Source organism: Anolis carolinensis, chromosome 1, assembly GCF_035594765.1.
Source record: "Anolis carolinensis isolate JA03-04 chromosome 1, rAnoCar3.1.pri, whole genome shotgun sequence".
In the NCBI taxonomy this organism is placed as follows: Eukaryota; Metazoa; Chordata; class Lepidosauria; order Squamata; family Dactyloidae; genus Anolis; species Anolis carolinensis.
In genome coordinates, this window is record NC_085841.1 from 249,136,277 (window position 1) to 249,157,188 (window position 20,912).

At 42.0% G+C, this 20,912-nt stretch overlaps 1 protein-coding gene across 3 annotated transcripts in view; it reads left to right on the forward strand.

Moving 5' to 3' along the window:
* The window catches only part of slc15a2 (solute carrier family 15 member 2), a 113,811-nt gene that overhangs the window by 54,079 nt on the left and 38,820 nt on the right, over window positions 1–20,912 (forward strand). For all 3 annotated transcript variants that reach the window (XM_008109760.3, XM_062967404.1, XM_062967403.1), the window contains 4 exons: window positions 9,253–9,335; window positions 15,909–15,995; window positions 16,658–16,747; window positions 18,755–18,799. In XM_008109760.3, the coding sequence (XP_008107967.1) occupies window positions 9,253–9,335; window positions 15,909–15,995; window positions 16,658–16,747; window positions 18,755–18,799 (305 nt within the window). The remainder of the gene's footprint in view (window positions 1–9,252; window positions 9,336–15,908; window positions 15,996–16,657; window positions 16,748–18,754; window positions 18,800–20,912) is intronic.

Sequence of the window (20,912 nt, forward strand, 5' to 3'; positions counted from 1 at the left end):
AGCAGTCAACTGAGGGGAGGAAGCATGTTTTCGTACCCATTACATTATCTGTTGGGGGAAGGGAACTTGTTTCTACTCTGGCACTGCTGGACTCAGGAGCTACGGTCTCCTATATAGATATTGAGTTTGCTAAGAAGCATGGCATTCCTAGAGTGCGCAAGGCATGCGACGTGTGGGTGGAGGGAGCAGATGGGAGACTGCTGGAGACTGGGGTGGTTAACCAGGAAACCTCAGCAGTAACGTGGGAGGTGCAGGGAGTAACGGGAACGTTTGTGTGGGATATTACGAGCTTGCCTAGATATGATGTGATCCTGGGGATGGATTGGCTAGCTGTAGTAAACCCACAAGTGGATTGGGCAACACGTAAAGTGATCTTAAAGAGGCAGGATTGTTGCACTTTAAACGTTACTCATGCTGATATGGAGGGAGTGCCTGCTGAGTATGGGGAGTTCTCTGATGTATTTTGTAAAAGAGAAGCGGACAAATTACCACCGCACAGGCCATATGATTGCGCCATCAAGCTGGCAGAAGGTGCGAAACTGCCAGCAGGGAGGCTGTATGCCTTGACTGTACCGGAAAGGCAAGCTTTGCGGGAGTTTTTAGATGAAAATTTAGCCAAGGGGTTTATTCGCCCATCTAGTTCTCCAACTGCGGCACCAGTATTCTTTGTAGCCAAAAAGACTGGGGAACTTAGGTTGGTCTGCGACTATCGGATCCTAAACAAATACACCATTCGGGATAGGTACCCGCTCCCTTTAATCTCGGAACTGTTATCAAGGGTGCAAGGGGCTAAGGTCTTTACCAAGCTTGACCTGCGGGGGGCCTATAACTTAATCCGTATACGGGAAGGGGATGAATGGAAGACGGCATTTAACACGTGTTTCGGATGCCACGAGTTCCGAGTCATGCCTTTTGGGCTTTGTAATGCTCCTGCGGTCTTCCAGAGGTTCATGAACGATGTGTTCAGGGACCTAATTGACCAATTTTTAGTGATTTATTTGGATGATATCTTGATTTTTTCTAAGGACGAGAAAGAACATCGTCAACATGTCAAGCAGGTTCTGCACCGACTGCGGGCTAATGGGCTTTTCGCCAAGGCTTCCAAATGCGTCTTTCATGTGCCTGAAGTGGAGTTCCTAGGTCATGTAGTGTCAGGTAGGGAACTTAAAATGGACCCACATAAGGTTGACGCCGTCAACTCATGGCAGGAGCTGAAAACTAAGAAGGATGTACAAAGGTTCTTAGGTTTCGCTAATTACTACCGGGAGTTTATTCCGAATTTTGCAAAGCTCACGGTACCTTTGACGCAGCTTCTGCGCAAGAAACAGCCATTTGTGTGGGGGCGGGAAGCTCACGAGGCGTTTCTACAACTTAAGTCTAGTTTTCAATCGGACAACATACTAACCCATCCTGATGTTGACAAACCGTTCGTGGTAGAAGCGGACGCTTCTAGCTACGCGTTGGGGGCTGTATTGTCTCAGAAGGACTCCTCAGGGACCTTGCGTCCCTGTGGATTTTACTCGCGGCAACTAACACCCTTCGAGCAGAACTATACCATATGGGAGAAGGAGTTGTTGGCGATTAAGGTGGCGTTTGAGGTGTGGCGGCACTGGCTTGAAGGGGCACGGCACCAGATCGTGGTCAGATCTGATCACAAGAACTTAGAGCACTTGCAAACAGCAAAGAAGTTAAACCAGCGTCAAATCCGATGGGCTTTGTTTTTCTCCAGGTTTAACTTCAAGGTGCAGTTCGTAGAGGGGAAGGCAAACTTGCGGGCCGATGCTTTATCCCGCAAGCCGGAGTTTAAGACCAATGAGCAGGTTGTATGTCAGACCATCTTGCCTACTGCCTCTCTGTGTGTTGTAGATAATGAGCTCGGGTTACATGACCAGATCCTTGCGGCTCAGAGGGATGATGTGTGGACACAGGAGCAACTGATGCTGCTCTCAGCAGGTAACCGTACCATACTGCCGCATCTACAAGATCAAGACGGAGTATTGGTACGCAGGGGGCAGGTCTACGTACCAGTGGGGGCCCTCAGGTTGGAGGTGATTAGAGCCCACCATGACGAACCCATGGCTGGGCACTTTGGCAGATTCAAGACCGTGCAGCTCATTACCAGGAGCTATTGGTGGCCAAAGATGCGGCAAGACATTCTGCGTTTTTGTGACAGCTGCGCCGTTTGCCAGCAGAGTAAGACGCCTGTTGGGCGCCCTAGAGGGTTGTTGTCGTCTTTACCTGTTCCGGACAGGCCATGGCAAATCATTTCCATGGATTTCATTTCAGATTTGCCTAAGTCTGGGGGTTATACTTGTATTTGGGTGGTGGTGGATTTATTTAGTAAACTGGCTCATTTTATTCCTTGTTCAACCATTCCGGCGGCCCCTACGTTGGCCTTACTATTTACTAAGCACATCTATCGTTTGCACGGAGCACCCGAGGTGATTATTTCAGATAGGGCTCCGCAATTTGTGTCACGCTTTTGGAAACATTTCCATGAGTGTTTGGGGACTAAGTTAAACGTTTCTTCAGCTTTCCATCCGCAAACGGATGGACAGTCGGAACGGGTTAATGGGCTCTTAGAGCAATATCTGCGTTGTTTTTGTTTAGACCAACCCACGGCTTGGGTGAAGTGGCTACCGGTGGCGGAATTTGCTTACAACAATGCGGTGCACACATCTAGTCAGCATACGCCGTTTGAGCTAACTTATGGTTTTCACCCACGGGGAGGTGTGGCGCCGTCGACCAATGTGGTCTCTTCGGACCCTGTGTACCGCTCTACGGAAATGGCTGCATTGCATGATGTTGCCCGTCGCTTACTGCTGGAAGCTAAGGCAACGCAGAAGACTCAGGCTGACCGCCACAGGCAGGCAGGGGAGGAGTTGGAAGAAGGGGATTTGGTGTGGTTATCTTCCAAACATATTAAACAGGCTGGGGGAAAGTTTGCGCCTCGGTATTTGGGTCCCTTTCCTATCGTTAAAAAGATTTCTTCCGTTGCGTTTCGTTTGCGTTTACCGTCTAGTTTAAAGGTCCATCCAGTCTTTCATCGTTCACTGTTGAAACTTGATACCTCTAGTCGTCGTGGTGCTATAGCGGAGGGTATCACTGCCACTTCTCCGCCATCGGGGGAGGAGGCCTTTGTGAGAGGGGATAGTGTTATGATTGAGCCTCATGGCTCTGTTACTGACAGACGTGGGCGTAAGACTCCTCGGGAGTCAGATACTCTCGAGGAGCGAGAGAGAAAAAGACTGCGAGACATATTTGCAGCACCATCTGACGAAGAATCTTTCGAAGGGTTTACGGAGAGAATGGAGGAGGGGCTGGTTAGCTCAGAGGAGGATGAGATGGATTGGACTCGGGTAAGGGAGGAATTGGGTGCCACTGGCCATGATGGGACAGAAGATGAATGGGGACCTTCAGGATTAGACCCATGGCTTAGCTGGAGGGATGGGACGGGATCCACAGCTGGAGATGCTGTTGGGCGTAGTCAGAGGTGTTCCAGCTCTGACGAGGAAAGTGATGAGGAAACGCCCGGGTTAAGGAGGACAGCTGACAGTGATGAAGATTTGTAACTGGCATAAAATGGGGCTTGGGAGCAATTGCAAATTGCGTCGGGCAAGGTAATCTGGGCAAACGCTTGGGATCCGTGTGTGTGTGGGACGCTTCCCTGAAGACTTGTGTGCTTTCCTGTGCTGAGACGTAAGTTGATTGGAATCCAAGGTCAGACGGCGGGAGGGATTGTGTGGGCATTTGTTTGTGCAAACCTGTGCTTACTCTTATTAGCTTGACCTTCCGTCGTCTTTCTGACGGACGCCATCTCCTGCTTTGAGAACCCGGACTGAACTGACCACGGCTTGTCTTCCCCCCTTCTTGGACTTGGAAAAACTACAAACGTCTGCTTCTGGCTTTGATCTACGGAACGGAACTGGTCTACTCTACTTCTGCAATCCTTGGCTGAATTGCTCGTGTTGGAGATCCTGTCTACTGTGTGTGTGTGGGAGCGACGCAAGTTACTCTAAGCACAGTGCTGGCAGCAGAGAGGAATCTGCTGCCAATTAGTTGCATTCTTTGTATCTTTTGTTCCTTGGCTTTTGTTCTGTTAATACCTAGGCTGAAGCAAGCAGTTTGTTTTTACCCGGATTAAACTCCGGTTTAATCCGGTTTATCTTTTGAACATTTACTTTTGTCCCTTTTTGCTACTAAAGGCAAAAACTGCCTGGCCCTTGTGTTTTTACGGGCATTTTTGAGTTCTGTAATCTAATAAACTCTGTTACTTTGAATCTTGTGGCGTTCTGTCTTTGACAGTGGCGGCATATAAGTTTGAATAATAAAATAAATAAATAAATAAATAAATAATATATTGTGATGTTTTGGTACTAAATTCGTAAATACAGTAATTACTACGTAGCATTACTGCATATTGAACTACTTTTTCTGTCAAATTTGTTGTATAACATGATGTTTTGGTGCTTAATTTGTAAAATCATAACCTAATTTGATGTTTAATTGGAGTTTCCTTAATCCCTCCTTATTATCCAACATATTCACTTATCCAACGTTCTGCTGGCCCGTTTATGTTGGATAAGTGAGACTCTACTGTAATTGGTTCATCCTGCTCAGCATGATTTATACCAGGAGCAGACAAAATGTGACCTTGTGGTTTTTGTGGCTCTTGATATTTCCAAAATCTCCAGATTTACCTTTATCTACACCCCCGCCCCACCAAAGAGGGTGAATTGTTCTTCCTGGACGTCTCTAGATGTAAATGTTTGCCTTTCAAAATGGGTAATAGGACCTCTCTCTTTATTGGTTTTTGATAACCAGAGGTGGACTTCCAGTCATTTGGGGCTTTTTTGTTTTATTTTTCAGTTCATGAGCCACCCTGGGGCTATCAGGACATAAAAGCCCCATGGATCTACCACAGTTGCCTATCCTTGGTCTGTGCTGACCAGTAGAAGCTCTCTAGTTTTCAGATAGAGATTTTCCTGAACCTGACCAAAAGTCTGGGGCCTGAGATGGGATGTTTTATTTGCCAAGGATATGCTCTGCCCTAAACGACTGCCTTTCTTTCCCCATATTTAAAGAAACCTCTTTCCTCAACCTCTCTTGGCATACACACTTGCAAACAGCTCATTTATCTCAGCTCTCACCCACCCACCCCCAATCCTGGTAGGAAGGCACCATCTGCATTCCTCTCCCGTCCTAATTTGGCATTTCATTAATTATTCTGGCATGTTTATTCTGGTCTAAGAAAGGACCTCTGGCTAACATACAGCAAACACCATGACAAAGCATTAAAACCACATAAATCAAATGATTAAAAAAACCCACCCAGTAGACATAAAATGTGGCACAGCAACAAACCAGTGCATTCTATTTGCATAACATTTTAGCTATCCAGGCCCAGAATTCATTGCAGTAGAAAGAATCAGATGCTTAATAGACAACGGGGATTCAATGAAGACACAGTCACCAAAAAACGTAATACATTTATAGCCATCAATCTAAACTCAAACAAGAACTTACCTTATTGCCTGGTTATATTTGTGCACAAGTGAAAGGTTCATATGGAATCCAGACCATATCCTATGATGGGGTCTTGCAAGACCTATCCCAACCAGCTAAACTCCATGTTCACACATACAAAGTATTTACAGTATTGAGTGTTGTTAGCATGTTGATGCCAGCCAGCACATGTGTGTAGTCCGTTACTTCCTAAACTCCTCTTGACAGCCCACCACTGACTTCAACAGTGGCAAAGGTTGCAAGTGGAACTCTTGATATACAACCATTTATTGCCTATCTCTCCCATGTTAATGGTGTTGGGCTTGACACCCATTTATCATGCTAAAGGATTAATGGTGCTGTGAGCATTAGAGGGTCAGACCACCAGTTCATGAACCCCAGGCTGGGATTGATACTCAGTGCTATAAAATTGCATAAGTGGTGCAAATTGCACTGAGTGATGGATATTGGATGCTCTGGAGGGAGAAAGTTGCACCCCAGCTCTTCTCAGTGGTGACAAGCAATATGGGAAAAACAGAAGGGAACGCATTCAGTTTGGGGCAGCAGCCAGGAGGAGCGATGGGAGGCAGAGGTACATCACCTCCTCAGGGACCAGGACAATATGAAATCTATATGTTCCTTTCAATTTGTTTTGTGTCTCAGGAAAATTTCATATGAATTGAAGACTTCCCCGTGTAGTTTCTTTTCCCCTATGCATAAACAAGAAAGGGAGAGGAGAAGCAGGGAATTGGCTGGGGGTTGAGATGGTGAACTAAAGCAGCTGTCCAAGGTGTTGATCTCTCCCCCAAATAGGAGAATGTCACCACTGGCAGAGAATGTAATTTTCCCATCTCTGACTCACATCTCCTTGAAAGCTAAATCTGTGGTCAAAGAGAGACAGATGAATCATAGAAATATAAACCCTGGTGAACCAAGGTATAATGAAGGAAGGTACTGTGGAGGAGAAAACAAACACTGCCTGCTTAAGCCATGACTGCGGTGCCACCTCTTTGGGGTGAACTGTAGGCCAAAGAAGGTTGCCACAGCCTTATTACATCAGACCCAAGGGGCTAACTAGACCAGAAATGTATATATAGCAGTGAGAAAGCTCTAATGGGGTTGGATGTTTGAGCAGGAGGAACAAATGACACCAGCTGGCAAATTAAAGGGCACAGTATCCATGGCCAACAACCTTGATCTGGCTACTTAGGCACCCTCCCCCCAAAAAACCCTGTGACTTTCCCCTTCCTTGACAGTATGAACAAAACAAATACAAAATTTATTAATTACTATTTGATACCCTTTTATGGAACCTAAAATTAGGGGTGCCTAAGATGGTCACTTCAATCTGCTTCATTATAAAGTCAGCACTGAACTGTGAACAGCTACTGAGAAGTTTCAAAGCAAGTGGTTGCTGTTGATATGTGCTTTTTAGTTATTTCCAATTTATGGTGACCCTAAAACCAGGGGGTTTCTTCATCAAGGGATTGGCTTTGCCTTCTGGGATGGAGAAATGAGCCCAAAGTTTTCCAATGGATTCCCAAGGCCAAGTAGGGATTTAAACCTTTGTCTCTAATTTTTGTACACTGCTCAAATTACTATACCAGGCAGACTTTTCAAAGCAAGACATAGAGATAAAAGTCTTTCTCTTTTTTTTCTGGGTTTTTGTCATTAATTCATTTTTTTTTTAAAAAAATTTTTAATTTTTATTTATTTATACTTGAAACTTATACATTCTTAAACAAATTTGCAATACAGAGTTATATATATCAAGCTCATATAGTATTTTCACTCTCTATATTACATACTCATATTATTTACCTTTTATTACCCCTCACCTAGTGCTATCCCTTCACCCCAGACCAGCCAGTTACAATATTTATTTCCAAAATTCCATTGTTTCTTTTACAGGTTTTTTCCCCTTACCTTCTACATATACAAACTCTATAAATTTTCCCCATATCTTCCCAAAATCATCCTTTTTTAATATCCCTCTTTTAATTTTAATCTTACATGTCAATTTATCATTTATCGCAATATACCAATAGACTTTTATCGCAATAAAAGTCTTTCTCTACTGATTTGTTACTAGCATCTGGGGTGTGTGTACATACACTCTAATTTTATAGATTTGCACACCATCCATATAGTTACTGGATCTATGAGACTAGAGTTTCTATGATTACTCACTTTTGGGAGACCTGGTATCGTCTGCATAATTCACTTAAAAAAAGAAAAGAAAGAAAATGGGCACCTCAACTAAGTTTTATGTGCCTCTGGGGAAAAGATTGTCACAGAGCTCCTTCCTAATTGTCCTGGAGAAATACTTGGAAAAGTAGACGGAATTATTAGTATAATATTACTGAACTACCATTCAGTCAGCATAGCCAACTACCACTCAGCCAACTATGGTGGGAGGGGATTTGTTGTTGTGTGTTTTCCAGGCTGTATGGCCATGTAGAAAAGCCATTTCTACACCATCTGAAGCAAGTAATACATAGTTGGCTTGAGGAGGAATTGTTACCTGCACAATTTCCCTTCTTGATCTTCACAGGAAATAGTTGGCAAAGCAGAATTGCCAAAAAAGGAAGAAACAAATCAACCCTTGGGTTGCTGTGAATGTTCCAGGTTACATGGCCATGTTCCAAAAGCATTCTCTCCTGCCGTTTCACCCACATCTATGGCAGGCATCCTCAGAGGTTGTGAGATACCTCACAACCTTTGAGGATGCCTGCCATAGATGTAGGCGTAATGTCAGGAGAGAATGCTTCTGGAACATGGCCATACAGCCCAGAAAACACACAACAACCCTGTGATTCTGGACATGAAAGCCTTCGACAACACATTGTGTGTATGTGTTTTAAAAACACCTTTTCCAAAGCCAAGAGAAAGAATCTTTTCTCAGCATATGCTCACTCAAATAGCCTACTTGTATGGGGAAAGTCTTTCTCCCACTAAGCCAGCAGTTCTCAACCTGTGGGTTCTCAGATGCTTTGGCTTACAACTCCCAGAAATCCCAGCCAGTTTACCAGCTGTTAGGATTTCTGGGATTTGAAGGCCAAAACATCTGGGGACCCACAGGTTGAGAACCACTACCTAAGTGAATATTAATATCTAAATTAATATCTAATATCTAAAAGTGCCTACTTAGTATGCAGAGTCCTCTTTTTGTAGCTGCAAATGGGGATGAGGAAGTCTCTGGGCTGAAACTCTGGAGGGCCCCTGCCAATCTGTGTTAAGATTATAGAACTAGATGGACCAATGGGTTCTGACAAGGGTTGCCATATGATGCTTTGTTATTATTTATTTTATGATGAGGTCTTGCAGCCGGCAGATAAAGTTAAAGAAATAACGCTGCCGGCCCTTCCTGAGTCTGACATGTGTAGAAGCATGCTGTTTGCCATACTGCTCCTTTCTATTTGTTTTAGAGGTTTGTTGGAAGTGTTCTGACATTGTTCTTTGAAAAGTACATCACAGAAGCAGTCAAGGGAAAAACACACTAGCAAAATGCTCCAGTTCCTTAAAGAAAAGAAAAAAAACCCAGCCCAAAATGGATTTGTTGCCCCTGCTGCTACAGTAGTTCCTTCAGTAATAATGTTCTGTCCAACCCTCAGAACCATCTTTTTAAGGAATGTCTTGCACAAAAGGGCTATCTGTCTTGCACAAAGAGAAATCTGTCCTATACCAATGCAAAACCAAGGGATACAATTCCTTACTAATACACCTCACCCTACATTTTTTTCATAGTTGTGTTTATTGCTGGGAATGGAATGTACAAAAAGACTCCACCACAAGGAAACGTCTTACTTGAAGTTTGGAATTGCATTTGGGTGAGTACCTTTCTTAGATATCACTTTCATGGACGATTCTAAGGACATTGTCACATTATCGCATGTGATGGGCGCCATTTTCCATTGCTTCACTTTCTCATCCCCAACCTGCTCTTCTTTCTACTTCTGGTGATCAGACAGAGAGGACCTTTGGCTGCATAGCCACATCCCATTTTTGCCCATAGCTTCCTTTTGATTTTTTTTTTAAAAACTGCACAGTTTTGTAGGCAATTCCTGGTAGTAGTAGTAGTAGTAGTAGTAGTAGTATTTTATGTGTACCCCACCACCATCTCCCAAAAGGACTTGTGGTGGCTCACAGAGCACTCAAGGTGTGACATGCAAAATACAAAAAATGCAGAAACAAAACATGAACAATAAACAACCAACATAACATCACAATATCACAATACTCCTGATTAAAACAATAAAATACAGTGATTGCTGCAGGTAAAAACTGGATTCGATCTCAGACTAGTAAATGCTTGATGGAGAATCTAAAAGTCCTTTGGATTTTCTTTGTCACAAAAATATTTCTATACAGTTTGTAAGATTTCTGATTTGCAAAACTTTCCATTTGTGCAAGCCCCTGCAGCCTAACACAAGGTTTGGCACTCATACGTATACTTCCCCCTTGCAGACTATACTAAATAGGAAAAGGCTGAGAATTGCAAAATATGTCTTTATTTTATATATATTTATTGTGTTTGGACAGACAGTGCTTGTGTACTGGGAAAATGCAGAAATGATTTAGAGTGTCACTTATCCAACATAAACGGGTCGGCAGATAGATAAGTTAGATAACGTTAGATAAGCGAAAATGTTGGATAATAAGGAGGGATTAGGGAAAAGCCTATTAAACGTCAAATTACGTTATGCTTTTACAAATTAAGCACCAAAAACATCATGTTTTACAACAAATCGACAGAAAAAGCAGTCCAAAAGACGGTAACGTTATGTAGTAATTACTGTATTTATGAATTTAGCACCAAAACATTCCAATGTATTGAAAACACTGACTACAAAAACATTGGCTACTAACAAATTGACTACAAATAATGATTGAATTGCATAAAATGAATTTACAGTAGCAACATTGTCAGAAATTAAATCCATAAAAAGTTCAGTCCTTGCTGACTAGAGAAACAGTTGTGGATCAGGGCGGAAGGCAAACTGTGTTGGATAATCCAGAATGTTGGATAAGCAAATGTTGGATAAGTGAGACTCTACTGTACCACACAACTGTGATCTTGCTCAGAGATGAAGCCAGAAAATGGTGGACCTTTATGAAAATAACTGAAATTCTTCCAGTAAAAAAATGGGGATGTAAAAAAGGAGCCCTGGTGAAACAGCAGGTTAAACTACTGAACTGCTGAACTTGCTGACTGAAAGGTTGGCGGTTCGAATTCAGGGAGTGGAATGTGCACCTACTGTTTGCTCCAGCTTCTGCCAGCCCAGCAGTTCAAAAACATGCAAATGTGAGTAGATCAATAGGTACTGCTCTGGTGGGAAGGTAACGGTACTCCATGCATCACCTTGGAGATATCTACAGACAACACTGGCTTTTCAGCTTTGAAATGGAAATGAGCACCATACCCCCAGAGTCAGACACAACTAGTCTTAATGTCAGGAGAAAACCTTTGCCTAAAGAAGAAGGGGCATTGCATGGGTTGGGAGGTGTTAAGGTCTGGCTGGTGCATTAGGCTGAAAGTGCAATCAGTTTTTTGGAAGCGCTTTCATCCAGATCATGTGTTGCAAAGAGTGGCTATCCTGCCATGTTTCACCTCTCTACAAGGATGAGTTTCCAAAACCAGAACATGCTTTTAAGACCTCAAGGGGGTAAAGTCCTAGGATCACAAAAATGTGATTTTCATACATGCCTACATGATTGTGCTTGGGATTATCAAATGTATCTAGTACTGCACTTTTTTCTCTACAATCCTATATGTCTACTCAAAAATCAGTCCCAAGATGTTCAACTGCTGGATGGCCATCTGTCGGGGGTGCTTTGAATGCGATTTCCTGCTACTTGGCAGGGGGTTGGACTGGATGACCCATGGGGTCTCTTCCAACTCTACTATTCTATGATTCTATGATTCTATGTACAAGATGGCAGGCTTAGTTAAGTGATGTTTCCATAAATTTACATATATGTAAAAATATTATTTCTGAAGCCAGAAGCATCCTTTTACTGTATTACAGCACACATATTCCATCTTTTGTGAGAGGGAACAGGATACAGTGCACACATATTACATTTTTGCTTGCCCTTCATGGTTGTTAGAAGAACTCGTGTTAACATTTATTTGGTGTTTATTGTTAAGGGTGATGAGTGAATCTAGAGGAAGAAGTGTCTATTTCTGCAAACACTTTGAAAAATCCAGTAAAACTGTATTGCTCACTCTACATCTGCTATCATCTATCTGTGTCTCTGTCTATGCCGCTTATTTAATTGAGGACATAGCTTTAGACAATTAAAAGCTTTTGAACTAATTGATCTAACCAATAAATCTATGAAATGTTGCAGTCCTGTTTAGTATGCATGTGTGTAAAGAACTGCCTCATCTCAAGCCAGCCATGAGCCCATTACGGCAGAGACAGGGTTTGGATACCCAGCATGGTTAAAGCAGCTTAGAGAGAGCCCTTTCATAGCCTTGCTGACATTTGGTTTGCTTTTAAAGAAAGAGAGAGATCTGGTAGCATCATTCAGAAATCAACTGTATCTATGTCCAGTTTAGTTTCATGCAATGGTCCCAGTGTAGTACCTTTATATGGGAATTGTGGAAAATCAAAATGGCAGCCCACATTTGCACAGTGTGAAACAAAACACTTCCGTTGCTTGTAGCCAAGCCATCATTGCCAGATAGGTCCACATGGTCAAGCAAATGAGAAGATGGCTCTCCAGAAGCTGATCTTAAAATGTTCTCCTTCCTTCTTTCCTTCTTTCCTTCTTTCCTTCCTTCCTTCCTTCCTTTTTCACTCCCTTTTAGTATTGCTTCTTAATCCATTTTGTTTTGTTGTTACCGTGATAGATAATTTGTTCTTAATGATGTGTGCCTTCAAATCATTTCTGCTTTATGGCAACCCTAAGGCAAAACTATCACAGGGTTTTCTTGGCAAGATTCATTCAGAAGAGGTTTGCCATTGCCTTTCTCCAAGAGACTGGGACTTGCCCAAGGTCACCCAATTGGTTTCCATGGATGAGTGGGGTTTTGAACCCTAATCTCCAACATTGCCTGCGCTCAAACCACTACGCCAAAATGACTCATAATGGGTACTTCAGTGTGTTATTTTTCTTTAAACAAACTAGACAGGATTTAAAAAGTCATCATAGGTCCAAAACAACTTGAAGGTCCCATGTTTCCAAAAAGAAAAGTTACCATATTATCATATCACACTGTTATTTGTTAACGCGTTTCTTCCAAACTATAACCAGAAAGCACTTTCCCTAGGTTTCCTTCAGGCCTGTTTTAGAGATAACTAAAATGTCGGGGTAATCAAGGCATGGGGAAAAGTTTAATCCTGCCCACTGATACTAATCCACACCTTCATGTTGTGAGGGTCTATATAAAAGGTTTAATCTGAGGTTAAGAGGAGGACATGAGGTATACTCCTATTCCTGCTGGTCCCTCCCCATGTTAAATTATTATCCTTACATTTTTATAACCTACCCTAACCTTTGGTGGCTCCAAGACCGAGTATAAATATAAGTAGCATTATCTTCATATAGATCAGTGGTTCCCAACCTGGTGTCCCCAGATGTTTTTGGCCTTCTACTCCCAGAAATCATAGCAGATGTTAATCTGGCTGGGATTTCTGGGAGTTGTAGGCCAAAAACATCTGGGGATACTGGAGAACCACTGATATAGATTATACTTCCAAAACTTTGGTTCTCCAGATGTTTTGGACTTTATAGCTCCCAGAATTCATGGCTGCCAGTCAAGCTGTCTGAAGCTTCTAGGAGTTAAAATTCAAAACACCCAGAGGATCAAAGTTTGCAAATCACTGATATAAATGGACATTTTGTTCTTTCCAAGCATAAATGCTTACTTGAACAAAACCAGAAGACTTTAGGCCAACATAATTTCATTGTCTTCCTAATTCCAACTCGGTTTCTAACCGTTCATCACCCTGATTAAACTTCCTTGACACCAACATTGAGGTCATTGTGGCCATTTAGCCAGTAAGCCCTTTAAGGCTTTCTAAATTCAGGGGAGGGTGAGGAGATGACTCGCGGATGGACATTTACAACGTTATGAATAGGGCAAAGGGAGAGATGAGCTCTTCCTCCTCCAACCAAACTAATAAAATCCAGGGTCACCCAGTGAAATTGATTGGCACTTTATTCATTACAGACAAAAGGAAGTACTTTATTGCACAGTCATTAATGTGTGATTATCTTATGGAATTCATTAATACAAGATGTGGTGATCATCACTAGATCAAGACGGCTTTTCAAAAATGGAGTGAGACAGCTTAATAATAGAGGAGGGGTCCCTCAGGCGGCAATCCTCTTACATGGGAGTCAAACTCACTGAATGTATTCAGCTGCAGCTATGGGATGGTGGGCAAAAATGAGGGCAGATAAGAAGTCTGCCTCCTCCATGAAACTTTTCTTCAATCCTCAGATTTCTAGCCTTGCAGAGAGTGAGGCACTGACAACAGTTCAGCTCTAGAAGTCCTAGCTTTGCTGTTTGTTTTGGTTTCCTCTGCCTGTTCCTTTCTTTGAATCCTAAACTGCATTTTTAAATGTTCAGCTGAAGTTTTAAGCTACTGCAATGTCAGATGTTTAGGGATTGAAGGAAAATTTTCATAAGGGAAGAAGTCTCATCCAACACCCCACTTATACTTACCATATAATACAGTTTCAAATTGCATTATATGGCAGTGTAGATGGGGGCTAGGAAAGATAATGTCTCTGCTAGATTCCTGACTACATTACACAGATATAAAGTAAAGGTAAAGGTTTCCCCTTGACATTAAGTCTAGTCATGTCCAACTCTGGGGGTTGGTACTCATCTCCATTTCTTAGCCGAAAAGCCAGCGTTGTCTGTAGACACCTCAAAGGTCATGTGGCCAGCATGACTGCATGAAGCGTCATTACCTTCCGACTGGAGTGGAACCTATTGATCTACCCACATTTGCATGTTTTAGAACTGCTATGTTGGCAGAAGCTGGGGCTAATAGTGGGAGCTCAGCTCCTTGGATTTGAACCACTGACCTTTCAGTCAGTAAGTTCAGCAGCTCAGTTGTTTAACCTGCTTCACCACCGGCATACACAGATATATTAACCTGATACCTCTTAATTGTCATGTCATCTGCCCTGTACATTTGTACTTTGAAGAAGGACCTAAAATCCTCTACTAAACGCCTTTCTAGCGTTTGAGTTTGTGGAAGTGGGTCTTTGGAAGGGAAAATGCCAACTACCATCCTAACCCAAGGTTGGAAAGATGTGACTCTTTCATCTTTGGAAGTGATACTGAATAATTTCTGCATTTTTTTCCAATGTAGAGAAAACAAATATTTCTGTGCTGTTCTCACAGCCTTATTGCTTCAATAAATTATTCAGCACAGAAATGTTCATAGATTTTTTTTCCAAATTTTGTACAGAAAATACGGTTCCCAAATAACCATATGCCGTTTTACACAAACCCTCATTATCCTAATGCAAAGAGAGCACATGCATTTCTGTGCAGAATAATTTTTTCAAAAAAAAATGTAGTATGTACCAATACCAGATGAAAACTGGGTAAAATTCCCAAACTAAAGAAGCCTCTACACTGGGTTTGTGTGTGTGTGTGTGTGTGTGTGTGTGTCAGAAGTGACTTGAGAAATTTCTAGTGTGAGAGAATTGGCCGTCTGCAAGGATGTTTTACCATCCTGTGGGAGGCTTCTCTCATGACCCTATATGGGAAGCTGGAGCTGACAGATGGGAGCTCACCGCACTCCCTGGATTCAAACCGCCAACCTTTCGGTCAAGGATTTGACCCATTGTGCCATTGGGGGCTCTATCTACACTGTAGAATTAATGGAATATGATACCACTTTCATTGCCATGGCTCAATACTACAGAACAGTAGGCTTTTTTAGTTTGCCAAGACACCAACACTCTTTGGCAGAGAAGACTAAATGCCTTGTAAAACTACGTTTTCCATGATTCCATAGCCTTGACCCATGGCAGAGAACATGATTTCAAACTCCATTACTTCTACAGTGTAGATATATCTTTGATTTCCTGAGTGCCTGGAAAGCTTTTCTGGAGGTCAGAAAATGAATAGTCACATCTCTAGCAAGAAGGGTTCCATAACAAAGGACAATAGAAGGAAAAGCACTATTAAATCGCTATAATGATATATCTTTTTGGTGCTGCAAACTATATTTGATGCTGGTCCAGTTGATCAGGGGACTTTTTCATTAGGCGGCAATGCTGGATAAGCCAGGCATGGGCAAACTTCGGCCCTCCAGGTGTTTTGGACTTCAACTCCCACAATTGAAGTCCAAAACACCTGGAGGGCCATGCCTGGGATAAACCATGTATCCCACACAACTCTTTTATTTGCTTGTCTTCCCATCTAGTTTGCATTGACAAACCGGATCAAAAATCGCTCCCGACACATACCTAAAAGGAACCACTGGTTAGACTGGGCTTCAGAAAAGTATTCAGTAAGTAAAAAAAGGTTTCTGAAATATCTTTGCACATTGTTATGGCTTTCTTGTGAGTAGGACTGCCCTGAGGGAGCAACTGCATTTTCAAAAAGAAATGAGTCCATAATGGAAATTGTAGAGATGGAAGAAACCACAAGGGCCACCCAGCTGATGGATTTCTGCTGGAACCTAAGAAGGTAGACAAATGGAAATGACTGTATTTATTTATAGTATGACATCAATTTTCCTACCTCAGCCATTCCTCTCAGTTGAATACATTTCGTATGACAGGACCATGTGACTAGTAAAGAATGGAGGAATGGGGCTAGAGAAATGCGTCATAACAATGTGCCATAACAATGTATAAGTTGGGAAGTATCAGAATGCATAGAATACAGAACTAAGTTGGAATCACACAAGGGAAGTCCCATGCAGGTATTGTTGGGCTGCAAGTCCCATCATTCCTAACTACCATAATCAGTGTTGAATAATACTGTGAAATGCAGCAAAATAATATATGGGGAAAAGCTATGATTCCCACCCATATGTTATAGCATAACATTATGGAAAATACAGTTCCTATACAGACCACTATTTTTGTATAAGATTGTTGCCTGTTATCCTTCTATATCATTTCTTTCTGCTTTTTCTAATTTTTGTTTTCGCATTTATCTTCTCAGAGCCAGCTGATCGCTGAAGTTAAAATGTTGACACGAGTCCTGTTCCTCTTCATCCCACTGCCAATGTTCTGGGCTCTCTTTGACCAGCAGGTAATGTGTCCCATCACCAAGTACGGTTTCATTTTTTCTCTTGTCTCCTCATTCATTAATACAGTTTCTCAAGTCGCTCCTGACACACACAAAAAATTAATACAAAAAAGCAGATAGACAGATGATTGATAGAGATAGAGAGATCTATACATTTTTATATAATCTTTATTACAAAATGGCATGGAAATGCTTCCATGCCTCATTGCTTTACTAATTAATTCAGGAAAAAGATTACTTAATTTTTTTTAATGGGGTAAAAAGAATGACCGCTGATTTTCTGGATTATTGTTGTTTTAATTATTAACAAAATCTAAAAAGGGGAATGGTGATGGGAAATATAGCTGCACTTTTAAGACTGATTAATCATATTTTTATGCTGACACAGACAAACATTGCTATCTCTGCAAAATTAGTAAAACCTGTTTGCCTAAACCAGGCATGGGCAAACGTTGTTTGCTCCCGAAACAACCTTACAACACGAGTAAAAGTAACTAAAAAAGCTTTACTTCAGAAATAATAATAATAATAATAATAATAATAATAATAATAATAATAATGCAAACAGCAGTAAAGGAAATGAAAGGTAAAGTCCAAAAGCAAGGCAAGGTCTTAAAACAGATGTGAAACAAAAGTCTTTGGCAACAAGTCTTCACAGCAGACAGAGCAAGAGTTTTTGGCAAAGAAGCCTACAGTTTACAGGAACAAGAGCCTTTGGCAAGAAGTCTTTTGCAAAGCTGACACTGGAGCTGTAGCATGGATACCGCAACACAAATGCATCAAGTAGGTCAGTTGTAGCCAGCACTGACTACTGGCTTTGCTGCTAATTTTAGCCCTGAGCTCTCAGCACCGATGTTCCTAGGGCGATGTCTCAGCGGTTTTGCCATAATTCTAACTAATTGTCTGCTTTCTTCTTTTTCCCTTCACCATTCCTGGAACATAGGTACTTGAAGCATATCTTCCTCATCTTCTCCTTCCTCCTCAACACTTGGCCCCAAGTCCCCAATTACTACCTCTTCAGCATCCTGTTCTATCTCCTCCTCAGAAGTAGAAGAGTAGTCCACAACAGGGGAGTCGGCTACATCCTGGGTGGGGAGGGCCTGGGAAAGGACAGGGCCAGGAGGGGGGAGGGCAGGGCCTGGGTCAGGCTCAGGTAGTTCTCCCAGCATAAGGACAGGGCTGCTCATCCTATCCTTATGCTATGAGGAAGGCAATGACCAAAAGGAAGGTGGAAGGAGGAAGTCCTGACGGCTCTTTGTCATACAGAATGGAGCAACGGCATCCCCCTATGGCTGAATCTAAGCACAAACTCCAAACACAACCTCCAAGGCACTGAAACTGGATTTCAAACACATCATACCTCCTTTCTGTATGTTCTTTTCTGTTCTGTCTGTCCAAACGGCATTGAATGTTTGCCATGTATGTGTACTGTGATCCACCCTGAGTCCCCTTGGGGAGATAGAGTGGAATATAAATAAAGTGTTGTTTTATTATTAGTAAGGCAAGACATGCGATGACTGCCCCAGCATTATGCTGGAAGGAAAGTGAGACAGGCGGTGACTGAGTGTGCTCCGGAGGGCTCTCAGCCACTGCATGCCTTCCTTGAGCCATTCTCCCAGCATAAGGATGGGGTCACTCGCATCGTCCTTATGCTGGAAGGAAGGTAAGACACATGGTGACTGAGAGTGCTCCAGAGGGCTCTCAGCTGCTATGTGCCTTCCTCCCCCATCTTTTTGACATAAGGACGAAGCAAGCCACAGTGTCCTTATGCCAAGAGGACAGGGAAAATGAGGTAAGCACCCAGGGGGCACATCCAGCTCCCGGACCTTAGTTTGCCCATGCCTGGCCTATACACTTACCAACAATTCATCTTTCTTCCATTTCTGTTTTGGGAAAAGGATAGATCATACACATAATTATCTATATTTTCATACAATTGTTATATGATCCATTTATCTCTCATGGACGGTAGACTGTGGAATTCATTACTGTCTGTTCTCTTCTCCTTAGGGCTCTAGGTGGACAGTACAAGCCACCAAAATGAATGCCGACTTTGTAAGTGGATGAGATTTATTCAAGATAGTGGTATTTCTTCTTTTGAAAATTGAACGCTATGATTTAAATTACAGGCTTGTGGCATAATATGGAATCACCTTTCTATTGATTTAAAAATAAATACATCTATCAAAAGACAATAATTATGGTCATAATGCCTGTGAAGCATAATTGCGGGGAGATGAAAGCAATGAAATATAAAAATGGACAGAAACTGAGAGCATTCACAAACATCTAATATATTTATTGACTCAGTGAGATTCCAAAAGTCTTTCTACTTGGCTTTTCTTCTTGACAACAACAGTAGTATTAATAACACCAGTAGCAGCAGAAGCAGCAATGAAGTTTGGAAAAGTTTTAGATGACAGCTCCCAGAATCCCTAATCAGCATAGTCATACTGACTGGAGTATTTGGGGAACTGTAGACCCAAAAAGTAACTTTCCCAAGCTCTAAGCAATTAATTAGCAGTTATTGTGGTACCACGTGTTTTCTAATGCATTTACTTAGCATGTATAAGATCCCAGGCTCAATGCCTTCTGGAACTTCATAAAAATGGTTGTTAGGTCAACAGAGGTGGGAAAGGCACCTACTGTAAAGCCAATGTCAGCAGAGGAGAAATAGACCAATGATCTGATTCCATAATAATTGATTAGAGACCATTTCCAGATCCTGATTAAGAATTTTGCTGTATTTGGGCTCTGTTAGTCTATGTCAGCCCAATTTACCACCAAAGTCTACATAATCCAACCCATACAACTGTGTTGAACTTCAGTCGGCTTTTGTAAATTACTGTGAACATTTATTTAGATTTTATGTCACTATATAATTCTTGCCTGACTATATTGGTTTAATTTATGGATGTTATGTTCAATTCACTGATATTAGGTTTCATTTGATGTTAGGTTTTTAACGCTGTTTACATATGTGGAGTCTTGTTGGGATTTTATGCCAACATTTATCTGTTTTATGAAGGTATTGAATGTATGCCATTGTTTGCTGGAATCCGTCCTAAGTCCCTTTGGGGAGATAGGGCAAAATAAAAAATAAAGTTGTATATTATTATGATTATGATGATTATTATTATTATCAACAACAATAGACTTTTTTATAGGTTCATATTTCCTTGTATCCCTCCCTTTCCTCGTGGGGCCCTACTCATCACCCTCCCCACTTTCCTGTGAGGTGGATTTGTCAGAGAGATAACTACTCTTGTTGTCGAAGGCTTTCATGGCCGGAATCATAGGGTTGTTGTGTGTTTTCCGGGCTGTATGGCCATGTTCCAGAAGTATTCTCTCCTGACCTCTGCAGGAGTCTACCGTATACCATGCAGCTGTGGACATGTCTACATAGGGACCACCTAACGCAGCCCAAACATGAACATGAAGGCACTGCAGAGAACATGAAAGGTACTGCAGATTAACTCAGCCAGAGAAGTCAGCCATGGCAGAGCACCTGATGAACCAACCTGGGCAGAGTATATTATTTGAGAATACAGAAATGCTTGACCACTCCAACAACTATCATGTCAGACTACACAGAGAAGCCATTGAAATCCACAAGGATGTGGACAATTTCAACAGAAAGGAGAAAAACATGAAAATGAACAAAATCTGGCTACCAGTATTTAAAAACTCCAAAATCAGAACAGTAAATAAGGAGCAACACTTTAAAAACAGAAGAATTTCAGACATGAGTCAATCAGGGGCAGCTAACGCCTCTGAACAAAGGATTCCCCCCAGACCAGGATGTAAAGCTTGGAAGGCCATTTAATGCTAATCAGGGTGATTACTTACAATAATCACACAGCTCTCCAACAGACAAGAGTTCTTTCTCCCACCCAGGACCTTCCACAGATATATAAACCTTCCTTGCTTCGTTCTCCATTTACCTCACACCCTCTGAGGATGCCTGCCATAGATGTGGGTGAAATGTCAGAAGAGAATACTTCTGGAACATGGCCATACAGCCCGGAAAACACACAAAAACCCAGATAACTACTCATCCAAAGCCACCCAGGAAGTTTCATGCTTGAGTGGTGCTTTGAAGCCTGAGCCAAATCTAATATTTCCTCCTGAATACTTCACTGACTTCCCTAATTCCTGCTGGAACTGT